Raw genomic sequence first — 25,327 nt, forward strand, 5'->3', positions numbered from 1 at the left:
TCCGGATTGCAGCGCGGGCAGTAAATTATTCGTGTTAAATATGATACAATGTAAAGAAAACATTAAAAACAAAATTGTTTATGCACAACAAAGAAAAAAATAATGAAAGCAATTTATGAGTGATCAGAGAAAAAAATGTTTTGTCGAAACCTGTTTCATCTCTATTTGTAGATTAAGTTGACATTTTTTTGTAGAGTTGAGTATTCTTGTAATTCAAACGTCCTCAATGCAATAATGGCAATCAGATGACCGAGTTTTTTCATGAGTCTGCTAGATTTGTAGAAATTGTGACAAAATGCGAACTGTTCCAAACTCCCTTCTCGGGAACGAATAAGGACAACAATAATTTGCGACTGGAAGAGTATCCAGTTAATCATTTTATAAAGTAGTAACTTGTTTGAAAATGCCTTGTGTACAATTTCATTTTAGTTTTTAATTCGGTTAGGATAGGTGTTGGATTGCTGTATTTTCTGTAAAGTTTAATGAACTAAAAGCTATCATACAACATTCGATTTCTTGTCCTGCCGCTGCGTGTGTCTTGCTGGTGGAACAGGTGGACACGAGCTGTTCCCTCGGAAGCTATTTCGCAGCATTTAGCCAAGGCATTTAGCAGACGTCTAAGACTAGAAGATTTTTCCAGTTCGTTATGACTGGCAGATGCAATTTTGCAATGAGATTAGGAAACTAGACTTACTACACTACGACGCAATTAAACTTTAGCACATAGCAAAAACTCGAAGAAAAATGAATTCGCTATGTCTCTCGTAGGGAACAACTAGAGTTTTCAGCTTGACAGGTTTGTATGCATTAAACAAGCCAGTTTAACGTGCATATTATGAAAAAAGAAATTAGCAAGCTATTAGAGCAAGGTGTAATTACTCACTGTATGGACAGTCCCTACAGACATCCAGTACTATTAGCAAACAAATCTGATTGCTCTTATAGACTAGTATCTGACCTCCGTCAATTAAACTGTGTAATTGAGCCTATCTCGCTTCAGACCCTGAGATATTACAACCATTTTGACAGAAATGTCCGGAAAAAAGTATTACACAGTTTAATATTTCTCCAGCGTTTATTTCAAAGTTGAACTATCAGAACATTCTTAAGACATTACAGCGTTCTCTTTCAACAATGTGGTTTCATTCCGCTTTGAACGGTTACCCTAAGGAATGTCCACGAGTAGTCCAGTAATGAATAAAGTGAGTGAGTTAGCATTACAAGGAATAGATAGTTCTGAACTTTCAGTGTACACGGATGATGTCATTTGCTATTCCCATAGCCTTAGTTCTATGATCAATTTAATTGAAAGTGTGTTTCAGAAGCTTGTTGGCTTCGCAAAGCCAACCTCAAACTTTCCCCATGCAAATGTAAGTTTGCTTACACAGAGATTAAAGCTTTAGGGCATTTAGTTTCAATGAAAGGTTTCAAAATCTCTGAACATATTTTGAGGGCAATAATTGACTTCCCTCCCTCCCTCAAACTAAGAAGAAATTACGTTATTTTCTTGGTCTCGTGAATTTCATACGCAGACATACTTAAAATTTTGCAGGACCCACAGAATGCTTATTTAGGCTACTCAGAAAAAATGTAAAGTTTGAATGGACAGATGAACATCAAAAGAGTTTTGACACGTTGAAAAAAATGATAACCTCCGCCCCTATTCTCAGAGCATATGATCCCAAACGACCCTCATTTGTATACGTGGATGCAAGTGTAGAGGGTCTAGGGGGTTATTTAATGCAGCATGATGATGAAGGGAACCTTCACATTTGTGCATACTGGTCACGATCATTCACCGACACAGAGAAAAAAACTGACATTTTTCACTAGAAGTAGGTGCATACTATGTACTCAAAACCTTTAAATTCTTCTTCATTAACCATCACTTCACAGTCCTGACAACTGTGCACTTTCCTACCTCCGTACTACCAATAATTTAGGAGTTTTAGCACGTAGAGCATTATCTTTTCAAAGCTTTGATTTTGACATTAAACACATTAGCTCCACCCAGAATGGACTGGCTGATGCCCTTAGCCGAGCTAGCTTACCACTTACAAATACAGAGAAGAATCGCAACAATGATGATGAAAGTGAACTTTTTCACCCAGTGTTTTTTTCTACAATCAGAAAATTTTGATATCAAAACAGCACAACGTAAAGACCCTCATTTGCAAGAAATCATTCACATCATGGAAGGTAATCCCCAAAGTAACCTTAAATATGAGAAACTTTCTTATTATTTTGTTCTGAAAAATGACATTTTGTACATGATAACGAAATTAAAGGATTTAAAGACAGGCTATGTATACCACAAGCATTGAAAAAAAGATGTATTTCAATTAGTTCATTGCACATTTATAGCACATCAAGGTGGTCACAAGACTTATAACCTTATGTTGTCACGTTACTATTTTCCAAACATGAAGTGGTACGTTTATGATCAAGTTCGTAATTGTTTCCCATGTCAAACTGCAAAGAGATCACAAGGATCAACCCCACACACTCCAGACCTCACCTCCCACCTCCCTTCCTTTTCACCACATACACATAGACGTGTGCGGACCATTAGTATCCTCCAAGAAAAACAAGCACAAATACTTTCTATCGATGAGTGATAGCTGTACACGATACACTATCACTGCCACTTTGCCTAATCACAATGCACAATCTAAGGCTTCAGCATTAGTATTTCAAGTTTTTCTTGTATATGAAATACCAGATGTCATTTATCTCAATCGTTCTTCTTCGAACTCGAGTTTATTGATCAAAGAGCTTGCGAACAACACTGGTGTTCAATTGAAATATGTTGACACCGCTGGTCATTTCAGAATGGCATAGGAGAAGCGTCATTCAATTACTTGAAGAACATAATGAGAATATTTGTACTAGAAAAAAAAGATGAATGGAGTAATTATTTAGCCAGCGCTACCTTTAGTCATAATACGAGGGTGGTTTGAAAAGTTCTCGGAATGGAATAGAAAGAAACGACTTACAACAGTGATTTTTTTTTATTTTTCAATGTAGTCTCCCTGTACACTAATGCACTTGGTCCAGCGATGTTCCAATGCCTTGATCCCATCCCGAAAATTAGATTCCTCCAGGCCTGTGAAATACGTGTCAACTTCGGCTATTAGTTCTTCCTTTGAAGAGAATCTCCGTCCACCGAAGAAACTTTTGAGTTTGGGGAAAAGATGGAAGTCTGAGGGAGCCAAATCAGGCGAATAAGGCGGATGTGGCAACAATTTGTAACCAAGTTCATAAATTTTTGCCATGGCAACGACACTTGTGTGAGGGCGCGCATTGTCCTGATGCAAGATGATTTTCTTTCTTGCCAAACCTGGCCTCTTTTCCCGTATCTTATGCTTTAGTTGGTCGAGGAGATTAGCGTAGTATTGTCCCGTAATTGTTTGACCAGTGGGAAGATAATCGATCAACAGAATCCCTTTCGCATCCCAAAACACTGACGCCATTAACTTTCCGGCCGACCGTATTGCCTTTGCTTTCTTTGGTGGTGGTGAATCAACATGTTTCCACTGCTTTGACTGTTGTTTTGTCTCTGGGGTATAGTAGTGGACCCACGTTTCATCTGTCGTCACAAACCGGCACAAAAAATCTGTTTGGTTTCTCTTAAAATGAGTCAAACATTGTTCGGAAATGTCCACTCTGATGCGTTTATCGTCCTGTGTTAAAAGTCGCGGCACCCATCTTGCAGATAATTTTCTCATATCCAATTCAACTGTTAAAATGTGATACGCCCGTTCGGATGACATTCCTATAGCTTCAACAATTTCACGCACTTTCAGTCGGCGATCCTCCATGACCAATTTATGCACTTTTTCAATAATTTCTGGGGTAGTAGCACATTTTGGGCGACCACTACGTGGATCATCTTCTAAGCTGTCCCGACCAAATTTAAACTCGTTTGTCCACTTTGCAACAGTTGAATATGAAGGAGCAGAGTCCCCCAGTGTGTTCAGAAAATCGGCATGAATTTCCTTTGCTTTCATACCTTTCTTTACGAAGTACTTAATCACCGCTCGAATCTCGATTTTTTCCATCTTCACAAAGCACTGCACGGGAACAACTACAAAGTGACGTCCGCACCACAGATCTCTACCCAGAACACTGACGCGCCACTTGTTTATTAATAAAGGATGGCCTATTACTATGCGGGAACCTCGTTGTCCTAGCACTGACATCTGGTGGTGATTCCGAGAACTTTTCAAACCACCCTCGTATAAGTCTTCATTCAGGACTTGACCACAACCTTTACTACACATTATTTGGTCACCATCCCAGACTTTTAGCAGATGCTGTACTCCCTACCAACCCTACCAATATATCCCTCTCAAACGCACAGAGACTCGAACAGCTGACTTCCATATGAAAGACAGTGCATGACAGTGCACAAACGATTCGAACAGCAAAAACAATATTCAGACAGACGCACACGCCAGGTTGAATACTCACCAGGACAGCTTGTCTGGCTAATGGATTCCACCTCAACCCCCGAAGGTCTCAAAGGCGTTTGCTTCTTCATACGAGGGTCACTATTTATATTTTGAGCCTTGGCAACAGTGATTGAAGTTAGGCGCGATTTGACGTTTGCACGGAATCGTCTGGCATTATTGACCATAACGTACTTCAAATGTATTGTCAATAGCTTCATATGTGTTGTTTATGTTGTCTTGGAGATTGCGCGACAACAATAAAATGGAATTAAATCGTGAACATTTTCGTGCGATGTTTTTTTATGATTTTCGACGTGGATTATCAAGACAAGAGTGCATCGATCAACTTACTTCCACATTTGGCAATAAAGCCCCATCCTTTGCCACTGTGAAACGCTGGTATAACAAAGTTAATCGTGGCCGCCATTCTCTCACCGACGAGATTCGCGAAGGTCGTCCAAAATCAGTTGTTGTTCAAGAAAACATTGATGCTGTGCAAAACCTAATACTGCAAGATCGTCATGTGACATACTGTGAGATTGAGGCAACCATAGGCATTAGTTCCACCAGCATATATAAAATATTACGTGATCATTTAGCTGTAAGAAAGGTATGTTCTCGTTGGATCCCACACAATTTGACAAAAACTCCAAAAGACGCTCGCGTCAATTGGTGCAAACAAATGCTCAATAAATACAATTGTGGTGCTTCAAAAGGCGTATATAAGATTGTAACAGGTGACGAATCATATATATATGCATATGAGTCGGAACGTAAACTCAGTCGACTGTATGGGTGTTTCAAGATGAACCCAATCCAACAAAAGTTGTTCGCGCTCGAAGCACATCGAAACAAATGGTCGCCTGTTTTTTCGGGAAAACTGGTCATGTGGCAACTGTGCCTTTAGAGGAATGTAGAACGGTCAACTCTGAATGGTACACAACAACTTGTTTGCCAGAGGTCTTCGGTCAAGTACGGAAAACAAACAAACGCCGTCGGATCATTCTTCATCAAGACAATGCCAGCTGTCACACATCTTGTCTTAACAACCGACTTTATGAACAGTCAAAATATCGAATTGATGGGTCATCCGCCATACAGTCCTGATTTGGCACCCAATGACTTCTTCTTGTTCCCGAATGTCAAGAATAAATTGGACAACGATTTTCGTCGGCGGAAGACGCCGTTGATGCGTTCAAAAACCATATTATGAAGGTGTCTCAAGAAGATTGGAAAAACTGCTTTGACAAATGGTTCGAACAAATGCAAAAGTGTATTGACCAAAAAGGAGAATACTTCGAAAAACAATAAAGCAGTTTTCAATACCAAATTCCTGTTTTTTCATTGTTAGGCTCAAAATATAAATAGTGACCCTCGTATAAGTACAAGGGAACTATCAGACGCGTATCTAGGATTGACTGCCCAGGAGGGCAAATTTCATGTTTGTGTCCAGCTCACTCTTCAATAAGTCCCTTTTGATGACTATGCCTAACGAACATACAGATGTACAGATACTATTGAACTTTTAACAGTGGCGGCGAATGGTTGATTTGTGATTTGATTTGCTTTATTTTACTTCGCTTTTTGTGCCACTTTTGGCTAATTTGCAAAGAAGGGGATGAGTGATGATATGATGAAATTCATGAATGGACACTCGCAAATATCCATGCCCAAGCCAGGATTCGAACACGGGACCCCTGGCATCGTAGCGTAATGTGGTAACCATTCCACCACAGGGGCCAGCTGGCGGCGAATGGGTTCCAAAACAGGGGTGGAGACAGCTTACCTTCCCTTGTAGATAAGGTTGAGCATAGTGCAGGGGCAAAAGTGGCGGTGGGCAACTGCCCCCTCTTAATCGCTGCCACCAAACCTTAATATTGTAGAATAATAATGTAAATTGATCTTGCAACTTCTTTCAAGATCTGAAGTAGTTCATACTGAAATTAGATATCTTATATGAATTACAATTGGTCATTATTTTGCAACGTGTGAAGCTGCGCAACTAGTACACAAACAGTACTCCTGCAGCTGTGCATTGAAGTGGCTTGCATTCTACTTCTCTTCAAACAACAATATAACTGTACCATTAAAATTTGATGTACAAAAGTACTAAATAATGACATCACGTTCTGTATTTTGTTTACATGAATTCTAATTGTAATTAAATAATTGTTTACAACAAAAATGAAGGAATGGTTGCTGAAAACCTGTAATTACAAATTATCAGTTTTGTGGAAGCATACTTTTACAAGTTGAATAGTATATTGGAAAGGTAATAAAATAAACTTAAAGGTATATCTTTAAAGAAAATTGTGAATAATTAAGGTTTTGTTCACTTGATATAATAATTATAGCCTAATTCTATTTATTTGTGATAACATTTTTCAAGTAAAATATTCGTATCAATAATAATAATTTCTCTCATTTTCTAAGTTAGAAATAAGTCGTGAACATTATGTTGTAAAAAAGTAATTACATCAATTTAAGGTTTGAAATCCTACTTACATATGATAAATCATTATAGAAACTTTTGACTGACGACTGTTCACCACAATTGCATTATTTTGTTTCTTATTGGTGAGGATTTTAAAGATACACACACACACTTTCTCTCTCTCTCTCTCTCTTCCTCTCTTACTCAATCTATTGAAGAAAAGGCACTAACACACATACTTTGTATTTTGAAAATAAACTTTGTGCACAGAAGCTAAGCAGGACTGGTGTATATTTTTAAGTAAGACCAAAAAAATCATGTGTCGCTTCACAACTATTTAAAACTTCAACCCTTCATTGGAAAAAAAAACTATCTTTTGTATCACTTCCCTTAAATACAGTGATACAATGGATACAATGCTATCCCGTTCATTATATCAGTAAAATGCACCACAGTTAAAAAGGTATTTGATCTTCGTGAAAAAGTAATAAACCTTTCATATGTCCTATATTTATTTAATGTTGTAAAGTATTGAGGGCCAGCCAAGATGGTGGATCAGGCAAGGCAATCACCATAACATGGAATGTTTTAATTTATTTTGGTTCTTGAACATAGTCAGTGAGAACGACTAATATCTGATTTTCCGCGTAGGTCACTACATGCTGCCATGGGAAGTAGGGAAGCGACCAATCGAGCAAGATAAGAAACGCACAACCTGTAGAACGAGGTGTGTGCTGCACTTCTTCCTCTCGATGTCATAACTCTCTGTGCCACAGTTTTGTCTGGTTGTCTGCTGTGTATTCCCCACTCCCCAACTCCCTTGCCAGCATGTGGGCTGGTTAGTTCACTAAACTCTCCAGCCTAACTCCAAAATTTTGTGGGAGCAGGAAACGGTTCGTAAAAGTCCTTGCCTTGACTCACCTCACCCAACACTTCGTTAGGTGCCGGCACTTGCCCCTGAGTTGATAGCTTCCTGGAGATGAAGTCTGCTCGAGAAAAGGTTCTTAAAGCCATAAGAGTAGACAAGAGTTATAGTTAGAACGACGAATTCCAGGCCACTAATCAACAAATTTTGCAAACTTTATATGAAATAATATTGTGCCAATGGAAAGAACATTTTTGGAAAATTATTTTGATTGTAATGGAAAATGATCACAAGACTACTTTGATTTTGCAACATAAGTAATTACCATTAATTTTTGTACAATATATTTATATACTAACTATTGCGTTCTTTCCTCACCCTGCTAACATATGTACGAAGTACACATCTTACAATGTCTTTTTTTTTTCCATCAAACTTGGTTATCATTACATGAAATACTCTTCTGTTTGTGATGGGAAATGTAGCACAGAAAAGGGGGCGATACATATCACCGGCACGATATATATTGCTGACACAATATGTATCATGGGGATGATATGTATCGTCAGGACAATATATATCGCCGACATGACATGTATCGTGGAGACGATATATCACTGACATCACGATATGGAAAAAATATCATATCGTATCACCTGTGATAATATTTTTGTGACGATATATTGCGATACCTAATTTCCGATATTGTCCATCCCTACTAAAGACCAAAGCATAATCGTAATTCCCATGACAACAGCTCTTACAAGATATGTATATACGGGTTAGCCACTGTCCTGACATTATCAGTGATAGGTCTAAATACTAAATACCGCAAGAATCACAAAATAAATAACAGAGATTAAGATTAATAACAAACATTTGTACAATAAGAAAGGTAATTAGGAAAGAACAATAAACATTTGTACAAGAGGAAAGGACATGTCAGTTGTTCATGCACTATCTCAGGCCAGAGCCAAGACGAATGTACTGTATATCTGTAACATCTTCATACGGACACATCCTAATAGGTACATATAAAATACATCAAGCTTTATACAACCATTTTTTTTCTGCAAATACTCCAATTAAAAAGTAAGTGGTAGAAATTGTGCTCACAACTAATTACACTGAAAGAAGAATGATTTAATGCGTTAATACAAGAACTCCCATAGTGAATAATGTTAATAAATTTAATTAAGCAATGTTTTGACACAGGTCATTCCCTCCTACTATCAATAGAGCAGCACATTTTTTTTGGCTACCACAAACTGCAAACTGCAAATTTAATTGAAAGCATGTGTAAATAATACATACGACACATAGCTAGGTACTTCATCAACTGTCTTGTAATATCCACTCCAAACTAGAATTCGTCTGTCAAGTCCTCTCGCTCGGAAAGTATTTTTAGCTGCAAGAAAATTTTCCAAAGGCTAGAAATTAAAAATGTTTAATTCTTAATAGAGTTGCAAAAAACCCGGCTATTTTGAATGGAAGGTATTTTTCCGATAAAAAGCTGTTTTTTTTTCGGAAAACAACTGAAATATTTGCCTTTTACCAATTACAGCTAACCTATTTCACTTCTTGAAGATACTGTTATGACTTTACAGGTTTGTAATAACATATTCTGTAACTAGCTAAAAAAATTAACATGATGTAGCAGCCAAGAGACAGATATTGGCCAATCCCAGTGGACACATATTGTATAGTGGTCCAGATACAATTTTAACCCAAGCTTACCGAGAGAGGGGGGGGGGGAGGCTTGCAGGCCCAGCACCTGTTTTTTTTACATTTTTCAACTGTTTGAAAATAAATTACATTGTTTCCTAGGATATTCCCAATAATTCTGTATTACTTTTGTTCATAAAAACATAAATGTAATGCAATTAGGATGCAAAATGCACTAGGTGAACATATCAGGAGCCATCTTTGAATGCATCTCATTTGAGACACTCATGCCAGTGACAGTGTACAATTGGTTGGTAATTATTATATTTAATAAACTACAAACAAAAAAGCATTTATAAAAAATTATAATGGATTTTGTGTTTTAGTTAATGATAAAATATATGTGACACTCGTGCAATAATTGGTTATTATTTTTTTATTAATGATAGTAATTTTTTTTGTAATTATTATAATTAATAAATAACTGCACATGTACAATCAGCAAAGGAAGCAGTGATTCAATAATATGGTTTCTTGAATTTTAGTGATAAAAAAAGTGTAGGCCTGGGAGCTGCCCCCGGTATGTAAGTTTCTTGTACAGCACAGGTAAGCTAGGGTTAGAACTAAATGAGTAGTCCTTATGAGCACATCTGACCATGGAATGGACTTAAAACAAGCTTTTACATGTTTGTATCTCAATTTAAATGTTGTTATAAAATATGAAACAAATGTTATCAAAATATTCGATGTTTTGGGACAATTAAAAATCTTTACTGTTCACAACACATATGCAGAAGTATACATATTACGTGAATGTGTGTATACAGAGTGATTGGTAATTCGACCTATTCCTGGAAAGGGGCAATACTAGAGCACATTTGCAACAAATTTGACCCTATGCACTGGGGGTCGGAAATCAATGGGTATCGAGTTATTGCAGTTTATAGATTTTTGTGAAATATTCCGTCTTGCGACCAAAAAACTAATACGTAATTGTGAAAAAACTACTACACCCTGGGCATTTAATCGACACGTTGCTAACAGCTGATGAATGAGTGACTACTGGGGAAAAAATTCATGCCCATAATTCCCATACCCACAGAAAGAAACAGTCATTGGTGCACACGTCATGAAGAAATTTGGAAATTATCGTTTAAATCGACGAGGATTACTCAAAAAAATGGTAACACACTTAGCGTAAAAATTACGGAAAAAACTTCCTCGTTTCATAAGCTCTCCAAAAATATACAAATGTTGTCAACTGGCACACGGGTTGGGGGAAAATCTGAATAAAAAGCGGAGAAGGTGCGTTGTAGACCTCTTTGTAAAGTGAAAAGAAGTTGTCGGTTGTGAGAAATAAAGGAACGAAAATGAGTGAAATAATAATGTTATTTACCATTCTCATGATTCCAGGTTGTCAGAATTAACTGTTACAAAATCTACAAATCCTGTTCAAATTGCCTCCCTCGGTTACATATGCAAGCACGTAGCCTGCGGCGTACTTCAGACACAGTCACTCGCGTTGACACTCTGTCTCTTATGTCTCAATTCTCTCTCTCAACTCTTCTTGGGAATCCACTGGTGTACTGTAGACTAACTCTTACATGTGACCACAAATGTAATAGTCGCATGGCGTAAAATCCGGACACCTCGCCGGCCAGGGTTTCGGGCCGCCTCGACCAGTCCATTGCATGGGATAATTGTCATCCAGCCACTGTCGCATACTCCGGAAATAGTGGGCTGGGCAGCCATCATGTTGGTAAATCATACTCCATCTTGTGGCGAGCAGCACATCTTCCAGCAGCGTCGTCAGTTCTTCCCTTAGGAAGTTTTCGTAGGTAATGCCGTTTAGGTTTTGTGGCAAAAAGAATGGCCCGATCACATGATTGTGGATGATTCCCATCCACACATTTAGTGAGAATTTTCTCTGGTGAGCCTTTTCTTTAGATTTTCTTCGGTTATGACCCTTAGGGGCCCAAAAATGCGCATTATGAAAATTCGTAATACCATCGCGGTCGAATTTGGATTCGTCCGTTCACAGAATTCTTGTCAGGTGATGGCGGTCTTCAGTGTCGGTATGTAGTAAAAATCAACAAAAATCCATCCTTCTGACAGGATATCCCTCTTCAATAGCATGCGACTTTAACATTTGGGGTCACATGTAAGAGTTAGTCTACAGTACACCAGTGGATTCCCAAGAAGAGTTGAGAGAGAGAGAATTGAGACATAAGAGACAGAGTGTCAACGCGAGTGACTGTGTCTGAAGTACGCCGCAGGCTGCATGCTTGCATACGTAACCGGGGGAGGCAATTTGAACAGGATTTGTAGATTTTGTAACAGTTGATTCTGACAACCTGGAATCATGAGAATGGTAAATAACATTATTATTTCACTCCTTTTCATTCCTTTATTTCTCACAACCGACAACTTCTTTTCACTTTACAAAGAGGTCTACAACGCACCTTCTCCGCTTTTTATTCAGATTTTCTCCCCAACCCGTGTGCCAGTTGACAACATTTGTATATTTTTGGAGAGCTTATGAAACGAGGAAGTTTTTTCCGTAATTTTTACGCTAAGTGTGTTACCATTTTTTTGAGTAATCCTCGTCGATTTAAACGATAATTTCCAAATTTCTTCATGACGTGTGCACCAATGACTGTTTCTTTCTGTGGGTATGGGAATTATGGGCATGAATTTTTTCCCCAGTAGTCACTTATTCGTCAGCTGTTAGCAATTTGTCGATTAAGTGCCCAGGGTGTAGTAGTTTTTTCACAATTATTAGTTTTTTGGTAGCAAGTCTGAATATTTCACGAAAATCTACAAACTGCAATAACTCGATACCCATTGATTTCCGACCCCCTGTGCATAGGGTCAAATTTGTTGCAAATGTGCTCTAGTATTACCCCTTTCCAGGAATTACCAATCACCCTGTATATCCTGTGTAACAGAGCTTTGAGATTGAAGCGACGCGTGGCTCTTGGAAACCAACCCTTAGAAGTAAATGCAACCAACATAAGCTGCAAGTGTCACTTGACCTGTACCGTTTCTCAGGGAACTTTCAGACCGAAGCAACAAGTTACATGTGTCACTTGGAAGCAGACTCTCAGTAATCCATTCAACCTTCTGAACCAAAGTGCAAGAACGAGCTAAACATCTCTCTTGCATGTTGCTCAGACTATAGTGTTCTCTCAATGGTATGCAATGTGCCACTTTGGTGTGTTGTTGTTGCATGAATGTCTTGCTTTATACTGTAGGAGACACTGTTGCTTGTCATCTGTGACCAGTATGAAAGCTCCTTCAATGGCGCACATCATGTCGCGTCGGTCTTGTTTGTGCATGCTAGGTGGATGCTTGCTTACAGACTGAAGGGGCCCATGTCACTTGTCACATAAATGTGACACCCCCCACTGTCATGTGTTGCTTCGGTCTGAATGTTCTCTATACTTAACAAAGATTATTAGCTACTTCATCAGAGATTAAGATATAATTTAGCTTGTAAATCACCCAGAACAAATTGCAAGTACTGTTGTTGCAAAAAGGGCCTCTGGAGTGGAATAAAGTAATGCTGTTGCCACTGAGGTTCAATCCTCAGTGGAGGCAGAGTGCTTTGGATCTCATTTCAAACTGTAGGTTCAATTCAGATTTCTTAAATATATTTTTTTTTGCCATTTGCAGCCAGTCTTATTTACTTCTGCATCAATTTTAGTGTCAGTGGTTTTCAACAGCCGGGCCGCAAAAGGTCCGTTGCACCCAGGGGTTGATGACAATTTAAATCTAATTTTATATTTGACAGCAAGTCTATACATAATTGAAGTATGATTATGCCATATTTGATATGCAGTAAAACTTTTCCTAATGGACACCTCTACATTACGGATATTTTTAAATTCTCCGGCAGAAATACATGGGGTTTAATGGCAATATTACTTCTCAATAACGGACTATCTTAAAAACGGATGGGGACACTGAAAACTACCTCCCCAATGAAAATAAAACTTCTTAATAAAAGACAGCCTGAAAGAAAAAGGTCGAAATTCCTGGAATTCGACACAACAATGGCTAGTATTTCAAAATAGCGTGCATTGTTTCATGTTACACCGAACATATTTCTTTTTAAAAGTGCAGACAGTAGACAGTATTCTTTGTGAGTTCCTTGAATATGGGGGGAAAAAAACATTATGTTTGTGAAGTACGTACTGTAATATGCTTATCCTAGTGTGTAACATCCTACACTTTTTTCTGAATAGCGGACACTTCTTAATAACAGACATTTATTTTTGCCCCAGGCCTGTCCGTTATTGAGAAGGTTTACTGTGAAGTAAAGTGAGGGGAGGGGGAAAGATGGAAGGCTATTTTTTGTAGGCAATAAAATTAAAACATTCTGTTTTTTCTGGCTTTAAATCCTAGTTAAAGGTTATAATACGTCAAATCAGGGGTGTAACATACAGACAGACAGGCTCTAAGCCTAAGGGGGCATGAAAAAAGTAAAAATTGTCATATTTCTCATGTAAAACATTTAGTCAAAATTCACGATAACTTGTGGGAACATTTTTACACATTTATTCTTTTCTAGAATAAAAAGCAATTTGTCTTCTTTTCTTCTTTCTCTCGACCTTGCACTCCTGATTTTAATATGTTAACAATTAAGCACCTCCAACTGCCACAAAGCAAGTGTGAGGCATTTAAATGCTTGGGTTGCTTGTACCTCAAGAAGGCAATGGATAGATAATATAAGCAGTTCTTACTTCCTTCCTACAGCTTCATATTTCAGCTCCCAGAAAACAAAGAAAGACATTTTTAGGGTGAGTGAAATCATTAAATATAATTTTCTTCAGTAATTTATTATTATTTAAATATGATAATTTACTGACGTATCCCTGAAGATTTTGTATCGATTCACATTTGGATTCAAATTTATACACAGATGTGAGCCTCACATTCTAATCTCGCCCAGGGCCTTGCGATATGTTGCTACGCCACTGTTTATACTACACAGATACAACCTTGGTGACAATGAAGTTCGACCAGAAAGGAATACGTGATTAAATGCACAGAGGCATAGGCGGTGGAATGGGTGACCCGCAGAAGTGACGCATGTGTGTAAGAGGAGGCGTGTGAGCAGGCAAGAATCGTGATCCCAGCATGTTGCACCCAAGGTCACGTAAAGAACGAAAACGGGGAACTATACGCGTGACATTGAACTTCGACCAGGCACCAGACCCATATGGAAAATTCCAGATAGTGGCGCATTCGACGGAAGCATGACGTCACAGACACGATAAGGGAGTCCGCCGTATATAAGCGCGTGCTGTGCACCGAGGAACCGCAGTGCATCATCATCATGGCCAGGGGCAAACCTATTGACAACACCGTGAGGAGAAGAGTGGTGGAGTTGCAACGGGATGGACTCAGTGAACGGGAAATAGGGCGTCTACTGAATTTACCCAAGTCAACCGTCCACTGCATCATCAAACACCACCAAAATACGGGTACTACAGAGCCAGGTAAGGCCCCCGGTCGAAAACGCCTGCTGAGCGTGGATGACCTACGGATATTTAGGCGCTATATCCAGACCAACAATCATGTTTCTGTGGCCGAATTACGACTGTGGACTCGAGAACGCTTTCACATTGAAGTGTCAACCAGAACCATTTGCCGTTACCTACAGCGATGCGGTTACCGAGTGTACAAGGCGAAACGTAAACCCTTCCTTCCCATGTTGAACAAAGGCAATTGACCACGGTGGGCACGAATGTACCGGGGATGGACATTTCGGAAGTGGAACAGGGTTTTGTGGACGGACGAATCCATTTTCAATGTTGTGTACGGGAAAATACGGAAAACAGTCATTTGTCGGAAGGAGGAACAGAATGAAGCAAAATGTTATGCACGTCGGGTACAGAAACCTGCGTCAGTGATGGTATGGGGATGCATGACGGCATCTGGGGTTGGCAAACTACACGTCTGTGAGGGCATTGTGAATGCACACGCCTATACACGCATACTGGAGCGGCATCTTCCCACAGTGCGAAGGCACCTGTTCCACAGGCGGCGTCTCATCTTTCAACACGACAATGCCAGGCCTCATACAGCGTGGCTGACAAGAGAATGGTTGACCCGCCATCACGTGCGAACTCTGCCATGGCCACCATCGAGTCCCGACCTCTCGCCCATTGAGAATGTGTGGCATGTTCTTAAGCGACGTGTGCAACAGAGGGGACCCACGACAGTGGCTGCTCTTATCGCCTGCCTGCAGGAGGAATGGCACCGCATCGATGTGGAATACCTTGAACGACTCGTCCGCAGCATGCCCCGACGCATTGCCACAGTTATTCGCCGACGGGGCGGCGTCACACCATGGTAAACAGGATCCCCTCTAACAGTGGTCGAACTTCAATGTCAAGTGTAGATGGACGAAAATGTTTTATTTTGTGTGGACACCATACATTGCTGCGTTGCAGCGGACATTTATGTTTTCCTTTGTTCCATGTAGCCTGCTGAATAAAATATGTTCAGCATATGCATGTGTTGTCCTTCTTTCACAACGCACTCCTATATTTGTGACTGGTCGAACTTCATTGTCACTAAGGTTGTATATTTAATAAGCTTACCCAAACATCAAGATAACACGTCTAGCTACGAATTTTGTATTGTAAATTGTATTCTATATTCAGAAATGAGTGTCTATTTAACCGTAGCGAGATAAACGAAAACCACGGAACAGGAAAAATACTGTACTGTCAACTCCTGTATTTTCATTGATTTGAGACACTTTTGTGAAAAAAGCCACGGAAAAAAAAAGCTGTTTTTTCTTCGACTATTTCCAACTCTAATTCTCAAAGTTCTCTGCGCTATAAATGTTGCTATTTATATTGAACATGGCAGTTTACATTCCAGAAATGTGAAAACAGTCACTTCAGGCAGAAGTATTGTAGAAAATAATATTTTTGCTAAGGCATAACTTACACCACAGGCCATCATTTCACTGAGTAACTGAAGTCCAGTTTAAACCCCAAACTTGTTTTAAAACAGCAGTATGTAATACTTGTTTAGATATAGTTATTACTCCACTTACAAACAGGTTTGAGCGCATGCATAATGTTAGTAGTTTTTCACAGTTCTTGTTCCGAACTTCCTACAGTTTCAGATGTGGCACCTCATATGGCAGGGAGTACGAAGATCATTTATTCTCTGAATTTCCTTAACAAGTTCTCAGTTTCAGGATTGCACTTAAATCTGAAATCACATCAACAGCTTCAACTGTCGCTACAGCAGAAATATCTTTATTAAAATTGAAACTTAAACTGCCTATGGAGTAGTATCAGCCAGGCGGACTCTACATTCTCAGTGTTGAATCTGAAAGGACAGGATCTATTGATGTTAGTGAAGTATTGGCATCATTCACACCCCCAGAAAACTCAATGACCAGCCCCCTTTCTGTAAAGTAGAGGGTACATAGTTGTTTCTTTATTTTGAATAAGGGCAGGCCCTTGATGATTTTGTTACATCACTGATAGTATCAAAAGCCGCGGTAGCTCAGTCGTTAGGGCATCTGACTACCATACGAGAGACCCGGGTTCGATCCCCAGCAGGGGAGAACCGGGACTTTTTCAACCTGTTCAAGCGGTTCTGGTGTCCACCCAGCATTGTATAAAGTGGGTACCTGGAGGAAACTCTGGGGGCTAAGGCAGCCAGGGGCATGGTGCTGATCACATCACCCCCAGCTCGGCCGAGGTCAAGAAAGTGTGGGGCCCTAACCCTGTGGTGAAAAGCACACGGGAGCACCTTACTGATAGTATCAACCTTGATGTTGAAATTTGGGGACACGGTAGCTCAGTCATTAGGGCATCTGACTACCATGCGAGAGACCCAGGTTCGATCCCCGGTGGGTGAGAACCAGTTTGGCCGTGATCAAGAATGTGTGGGGCCCACCCTCACGCCCCCTATACGCCTTCTTGGCATGGTGCATAGCACAGGGGAGCACTTTACTTTTTTTTTCTACTTGATGTTGAAATTAAAAGTTACAATATTTAGTGGAGATCAGCGATTAGTGTGCTTGAAGTGGAAATGCCTAGCTGGGGATAGGTGGGGAGGGATCATGGCATGGAGACAAGGCAATGTGTGAGAAATAGTTCCATTCTGCCGATGGAAATTGCCCTGGGGGAGATTTTTTACAGATTAGAAATTCAAGCTTTCTTTTACCTCATAATGCTTGTTCAAAATTTCTAATTATTCTTACAGTGTTTCGAGTGCTTTGTTTAGTTCTTGGTTTCCTACGACAGATAAATATATTGTGTCATTCAGAATGTAAATGTTCTACAGGGTGAGTCAAAAGTCCCTGACTACCCCTTATAAAATGAAAGGGAGTGTAGATTGCAGCAATTGGTCATGGTACTAATATGTTAGGCCTAGGGGGAAACTTTTTGGCGCATGTCATGACAACAACCGCCATCTTGGATCGAACTTCATTTCTTTAAATGGGAAGGGGAGCATGTGGTGTATGGTTTTGGGCTAGAATTTCACCAGAAATCCAGTGGTGAAGTCAGATTTATAAAAACTTTAATGATAAGGAAGTTATGTGCATATGAAAGTTACACAATGCGTTCAATATGCTGTCCTTCTTGTGCTATGCACATGTTGAGATGCTTCTCCCATGCTCTGTTGACAATGAGCAATATCTCAGGTGTGATCTGTGCACAGGCATCCAGTATCCGTTGCTCCAAGTGACCCACATCCCAAATCTTTTCGGCATATACGATTGACTTCACATGATCTCACAGGTAAAAATCGAGTGGCGCAAATCTGGTGATCACGGAGGCCATTCCACTGGCCCACGTCGACCAGAGAACTGGAGGTCCAGATAGTGACGAACCTGTTGCCCATAATGAGGTCGTGCCCCATCCTACTGGAAACATGAGGGGAAGCTGCCATCCTCCCTCGAAACAGATGGTAAAATGTGTTCTTGTAACAACTGCAAGTAGCCCTCTGCATTTAAATTGTCACGAATGAAGAATGGGCCAATGATATGTGTCCGCCAGATCCCGACCCATACCATAACCTTCCCAGCACCAACCATATTGCTCGGATCTCTCCACAACGGGTTCTCAGAGGACCAATACCACATGTTCTGTTTATTTACTTCCCCATTCACATAAAAATTTGCTTCATCAGAATGCAGAATATGCAGTGCAAAGTGTGGGTCCTGGTGAATTTGCTCCACAGCCCATTCAAAAAACTGCATTCTCCTATCTGAGTCGTCCTCAGGGAGATGGTGCTGCAGCTGCAACTTGTACGGGTGCCACTTAACCATATTTAACACCCTGCAAATGGAACTCTGGCTGACACCACATTGCACAGACATTCGACGTGTGCTGCGCTGCGGAGACTTGGCAAACAATGCTAGCACTGCCATAGTTGTTCCTTCGTCAGTGGCAGTTCTTGGTCTACCAGAACGTGACCTGTCCTGGACTGTACCTCTCTTTTCGAACCTGGTCAGCAATTAGGACACTGTAACGGTCAGACACTGGGTTCCGTTTGTTGAACTCATGAGCTAAAGCAGGGGTAGTTCTGCACCCTCCTCCCCCAGCTTGATAATCTGAATTTGTTCTGCCTTGGTCAATGGCATTGTTCAGCACCTGCAAATGATACGTAGTTCTCTCTTTCATATGCTCATACTTCCTTATCATAAAAGTTTTCATAAATCTGACTTCACCACGGAATTCCCCTTCCCATTTAAAGAAATTAGGTTGGATCCACAATGGCGAACGTTGTCATGACATGCACCAAAAACTTTCCCCCTAGGCTTAACATATTACTACCATGACCAATTGCTGCAATCTACACACCCTTTCATTTTATAAGGGGTGGTCAGGGACTTCTGACACCCTGTATATCCAAATTGTTAACAAATCAAGATATTTTGGCTATGGTCTATTTAGGATGCAATTGTTTCATCTCTGCTATCGTCTGTTGCCTAAATATAACCAATATTGATATATATTGAGTATTTATGGTTTGTCTACAAAATTTGGAAGCAGGCACGAATGCGAACTACAACAGCCAATGAAACCTTATGACAATTTTCTTCAACCAACTACAAGCACCATTCTGCATTCCATTTATAGCTGAGCTGATACCGATGTATCTGTTGAATTTCTTCTACCGATACCAATGATTTTCAGTGGCTAGAAGAGCAGGCAAGAGCTACAGCTCGTCTCAACAATTGTCATTTTTAAAAGTCGCTCACCCATCCTTGTGACAGATTGGGAGACCAGCAGAAGAAGTTCCATAGATTTCGCTAGAAATGCTGATAAACCCCCACCCTCCTTGGAAACAGATGGCAAGATCAAAGGCATGGTTAAGTGAAAGCTGAACCAAAACGTGACCATGAAGGCAAGTAAATGCTAAGTGAACGCTGTGGAAATAAACTATTCATTGCCAATTCTTGCTTGAAAGCTCGTGAGGGTAAGATAGGTGGATGTTTTTGAACCACGTGTGGTGCTAATGCCGGGTCAGGTGATTGTGGAATTCTTGGGAAAAGGAAAAGATGAAGGTCGCTGTGAAATTAGCTTTGTTTTATCTACATTCAGGCAGGAAGTGGAGTCAGCAATTTCTTCTTTTCCTTTTTCCTTCTATCGCAGTGTTTTGTGTGACTGCTGGCATCAGCTAATGAGGGTTATTTGTTTCTGCTGAGATTAGGTTGGGGCGATACAGATTTGAATAGCAGTACTAAACAAGATTGAGCTTGAGTTTTTGTTTCAAGTCCACTTTATGCTCAGATAGGCGAAACGTACAATTTAAAGTGGGATCCAACCACTGTTTACCTCCACCAGGTATCAAACCTGGGATCTATTCATTACAAGGCGACAAAGTTATCACAATGCCATCGGGGAGGCCCCTCTAAAGATTTATGTACACCACTACTTATAATAATGTACATAAAATATTAATCAGGAATTTTACTTTTCATCAAATGGACCTAACATCATTCTTTTTTGTTATTCAATAATTCATTTTTTTACTTTTCTGACAGTACTTTTTACACAAATTTTAGCAGTCTTAACTATATGTAAGCTAGATGATGATTATTTGCTGTTATATATCTGATTTTATAGCATCTATTTACTGTGAAATGTAATAATAGCAATAATGTTTTTTACAGTCTCTTAGTATGTGGTTACATACAACATTACTCAGTACGCATCACAGTAATTAAGTATCAATTAATTAATTTACATATTATTGTGAATAGACCTGTATATTATATTAACATTTTAAATAAAAACACTTTTATTATTATATTTCTGAGACTAGGTTCGGACCCCCCAAATTATATTTCTAGATATGTGCATGGTGATGTGATGAGTTAGTATGACTCAGTAACCAGCCTTTGTTATTTTATACTGGAATGATACAAGTATCGATATCGGCAAATGGTGGTATTTGGTCAGTCCGAATTCTAACCCCAGTCACTTGTTGGAACTGTGTAGAAGTACTTCAGTTGTTACTTTTGTTATTAACAGACAAAAATTTTGAATAAAATAGTGGAATCAAAGTAGTTGACTGACTGAATTTATTTATTTCACTTTGCTACCAAATGATAAATTTATAACAAAAGTGTTTCATCTCCATTACAGAAAAACTACCTATTCTCATTTCTAAAATGCAGTGTTCTATCTATTCTCAAATCCAAGTTACTCTTGCATGCAACTGTTCTAGCTGAAATTAGTTAATTACAGCATAAATACCTAACCAAACAGCTACTTCCTTCGAGAGAGGCTTCAATATATATCAGCCTATGCAATGATATAAACTATGGTAAATGTCTGTTATATCAGAGACACTTTTCTTCAAATTTACAGGAGAAACTACTTACGGAAATGAGTTTCTGTTGCATTTATCAAACTTAGTGGAGGTATTTTGTCACTATGGAATGCTGGATAACAGAAAATGAGCACGTTTGATGTAATAAAGTAGCCTTTTGTGCGAAGCGACAACATTATGCCGTTGTTTCCATTATGAACATGCAGATGGCGTGAGTGTCGAAAGTCACGCGGTCTCGCGAGAGGAAGAAGTGTTTCCAAACGTGCCTTTTTTTTTTACCAGAATCTTTTTACTTTTATTTTTTTAACTATGCTTACCTAACCTAACCTAACCTTGCCGGAAATGGTTCGTGGTGCTATCGTGAATGGTTTTTGGGGCTATCGTGAATGGTTTTTGGGGCTATCGTGAATGGTTTTTGGGGCTATCCGTCAATGGTTTTTGATGCTATTGTGAATGGTTTTTGGGGCTATCGGGAATGGTTTTTGGAGCTATCTGTCAATGGTTTGTGATGACATAACGAACACGAAAGTAGGTATTTTTCGGTTAAGAAAGTTGCAACACTGCATGCCCACTCCAAATCGACAAAACACAAGCACGACGCGTGATGATCCACAGCTGTGCGCGAAATATTCTATGTTTTGCAACGGAAGAAAGGACCCAAAATAATTACTCGTAATGTGAAAAATCGAAGTTATTTTCGTGTAAAAAGCATAATGGCACCTTGAAATTGGTTCCGCAATACACAATTGGTAAGTACGAACCATTGGAACTGAAAATATGCGTTAGAAAAGTGTCTCCGATATAACAGACATTTACCTAAACTATAAAGGTCTCTCCTGAAAAAATTAACATAGAACAGTTACCATATGTGGACCATATGTGGCACTTTAAAAAATTAGATCCTAATTAAATATTTACATGGATGTTCAGCAGCAACCTTTTCTACTGGTTTTTGTGGGACATTTTCTGCATTCCTTTGCAATGTACGAGAAAGGTTCCTAGAATATATTCTTGAATTGCTCCTAACAGGATTCTTCAATAGTTGAAGACTACACTTCAGTAACAACTGCATATTTTATTGTGTTATTCACTGAAAAGATAAATAATTTATTAATGGAAGCAATATAAAACCTTCATCAGAGAATAGCATCACTAAACAAACTACAATCTGAACAACAGTAAGTTTGCTATTTAATTTGTTTTACATTCACAATAAAGAGAAAAAATAAGGCAGGCTACATCAAGGTAGGTAAGACCAGTGCACAATTTCTAAAACATTTTAATTTTGGTCTTCATAAGGCATATACTTTCTGAGCCGTAATTATATTTGCAGCATTATTAGTTTCCATTCAAATAATTGGCGCCGCAGTGGCCAAATGAGTTTTTCGTGCTGAAGTTGAAGGTTCTTGCACCTCGTTTTGCTTCCGGGATCGAGTCCTGGCCGATCATCTTCCTTCGTGCTTGCACCTTGTTACTTTTAACTAATGAACCCTAATTGTCGTCACGATGAATCTAATGAAACGGAATATATTCGTAAAATAGAAAGTACAAGTATATTTAAAATTTGCATGCAACAATTAAAAAGCCAATTTTCAAGGTTCATTCGCTACAGATACATTACATTGCCCGTTGGATTTCCTGACTATAAGCTATTATATCAAACTGTAATAATAATGGCTATTTTACATTTTATTTCGATAAAAAACAAGCTTTTATTTCTTACATGTAAAACAAAATAACGACTGAATTTTCAGTTCCCCATTTTCTGTAGTCTGCTCACTACATGATACTGATATCCGTCCACTGTTGAAGTTTCTTCGACACAAAATTAACAACAGCCACCAATTTAGTTTCATTGGTTTATTCCAATTGTTTTCAGTTTAATGTATACTTTTACCATGCTGTTACTTCAGGTAAGCTTACTGTTAGGAGTGTATATATATTTATTCATTAAAAATGCATTTACCGCCCCCCCCCAAACAAAACTTCAGTGCAGGATAATTTCTCTAACCAGTGTATTGTAAAATATTGCAGTTTATACTTTAATATTCATTTTCGAAAAAAGTAAGAAAAATAATAAAGTTAGTTCTTATTCCAAAGTGACCATAAATTGAGCCTTTGTAAAAATCTTAGGAGGGGTATTGTGAAAAAAAATGGGGGGGTGTTAGAATGGCTTTACGAAAAAAATTAAAACTTGATCATCAACACCAATTACACATTCGTAATGTTATTTACGTATGGCTCGTTTCAAAAATATTCCCATGCATGCAGTTGCCCAAAGTAATTCGTCTTTCACTTGTTTCTGTTTTGTTCTATTTCCAGAGGGCACTAGTTTTTGTTAAATAGCAGAGAGTTGTTTACATCGCACGTTCTGTTTGGCTATGTACTGTTATGGAGGATAATATTTCATCTCCAGGATGTATAATGAAGATACTTAGCATCAATGAAATATATGATGCCTGTATAAAGACGTTTGTGTATAAACATGGGCAACTGTTGGCGTTCATTTCGTATACGCGCGAGTTGTCACGCACGCAATACTGAACCAAAGTAAGATTTCTTGTCAGTCATTGATCTATTTGACTGTAATGTTCGAGATATTTCGCATTTTCTAAATTAAAACTACATGTAGTTATGCTAAATAGTTAAGGAGTAAAGTGAGATAGATTTGTGATTTGGTTTATTTTACTGGGCCTTTTGTGCCACTGTTGGCTAATTTACGAAGATTGGGATGAGTGATGATATGATGAAATTGATGAATGGACACTCACAAATATCCATGCTCAGGCCAGGATTCGAACCCGGGACCCATCGCGTCGTAGCGCGATGTGCTAACCACTCCGCCACAGGGGACGGCTAAAGTGAGATTGAATAGATATCAGTGGTGTCAAATAGTTGATGCAATTTCTCTCCCCCCTCTTTCTCTCTTCTTTTTATGTCTTAATTTTAGACGAAGTCTAGGATTACGGTTTGGTAAATTTCTTACATTGGACAAAGGGATTTCCGTAAAATTCTCGTATCCGCAACATATATTTCTTCAATTTTACAGGAGACAGTACTTACCGAAATGAGTTTCTGTATACTTTACGAAGTTTCGGAAGTATTTTTTCCCCGCGCTAAAAATATTTTGCCCGTAAACCATGTATTTTTCAACATTAATGTCTCTCCGATGCACGAAAGCTGTTGCCTCTATGTCCTTCCACTATGTGAATCAAATGTTGCATGCGTTCGATGATGTAACCTCCGGTTAGTGTTTTCAACCACACCGTTGTTTTCCAAGAACATCACAATTTTGAAGATGACAATTTAACTATGTTTGTCTAACCAAACCTAACCTAACCTTGCCGTGCATGGTTCGTGGGGCTATTTATGAATGGTTTGTGGGGCTATCCGTGAATGGTTCATGGGGCTATCCGTGAATGGTTCGTGGGGCTATCCGTGGATGGTTTGTGGGGCTATTTATTAATGGTTCATGGGGCTATCTGTGAATGGTTCGTGGGGTTATCTGTGCATTGTTCGTGGGGTTTTTGAACCTGGAAAAAAATACAACATCAGTAACACAAAAGTAGGTATTTTTTTATGAAGAAGGTTGCAACACTGCATAACCACTGATCATGGATAACGCTAGTCAAGATTTCTCCGCCATATTGCATGTAACGCAAGCGAAAACGAACAAACAAGAATTACTTGATATGTCAGAAGTTGAGATTATTTGCATGAAAAAAATGAAATGGCACCTTGAAGAATACTTACGAATGCAGAATATGTAAGTACCAATTTGAAAAATAAGAAAATAAAGGAATTTCAGACGTTTGGCGGTTAATGAAATTTTACCGTGTTTTCTCGCATCGTTATAATAATATGAATAGATGGGCCATTTTTGTGTATGACTTAAGATGACTGGATCCCCCTCCGATTTTCTTCATATTTGGCATACTTACTAATTGAGGCCTGCTAATGACGAATCTGAAGTTAAAATTTGTCGGAAGCATCTAGAAATTGCAAAATAATTGTGAACCATTGACACTAGCCCCACAAACCATTGGCGCTAGCCCCTCGAACCATTGACGTGTGGTTAGGTTAGGC

The 25,327-nt window shown here is 39.1% G+C and overlaps 2 protein-coding genes across 3 annotated transcripts in view; one reads left to right on the forward strand and one right to left on the reverse strand.

The window, feature by feature from the left end:
• The window catches only part of LOC145989407 (UPF0389 protein CG9231), a 36,318-nt gene extending 13,219 nt beyond the window's left edge, over positions 1-23,099 (reverse strand). Inside the window, exons 1-3 of one of the 2 annotated variants that reach the window (XM_083124747.1) lie at positions 22,654-22,676; positions 22,160-22,331; positions 9,068-9,161 (exon numbers count right to left, since the gene is read on the reverse strand). In XM_083124747.1, the coding sequence (XP_082980873.1) occupies positions 9,068-9,161; positions 22,160-22,313 (248 nt within the window). In that variant the 5' untranslated portion in view covers positions 22,314-22,331; positions 22,654-22,676. Of the gene's footprint in view, positions 1-9,067; positions 9,162-22,159; positions 22,332-22,653; positions 22,677-22,964 lie in introns of those variants that run through there. The other variant, XM_083124746.1, reaches the window with a different exon arrangement.
• A 500-nt stretch (positions 23,100-23,599) lies between these two features.
• The window catches only part of LOC145988794 (uncharacterized), a 31,684-nt gene continuing 29,956 nt past the window's right edge, over positions 23,600-25,327 (forward strand). The window contains exon 1 of the mRNA XM_083123981.1: positions 23,600-23,791. Coding sequence (XP_082980107.1) covers positions 23,727-23,791 — 65 coding nt within the window. The 5' untranslated portion in view covers positions 23,600-23,726. The remainder of the gene's footprint in view (positions 23,792-25,327) is intronic.

This window comes from Lepisma saccharinum, chromosome 6 (assembly GCF_977018435.1).
Source record: "Lepisma saccharinum chromosome 6, izLepSacc3.1, whole genome shotgun sequence".
NCBI lineage: Eukaryota > Metazoa > Arthropoda > Insecta > Zygentoma > Lepismatidae > Lepisma > Lepisma saccharinum.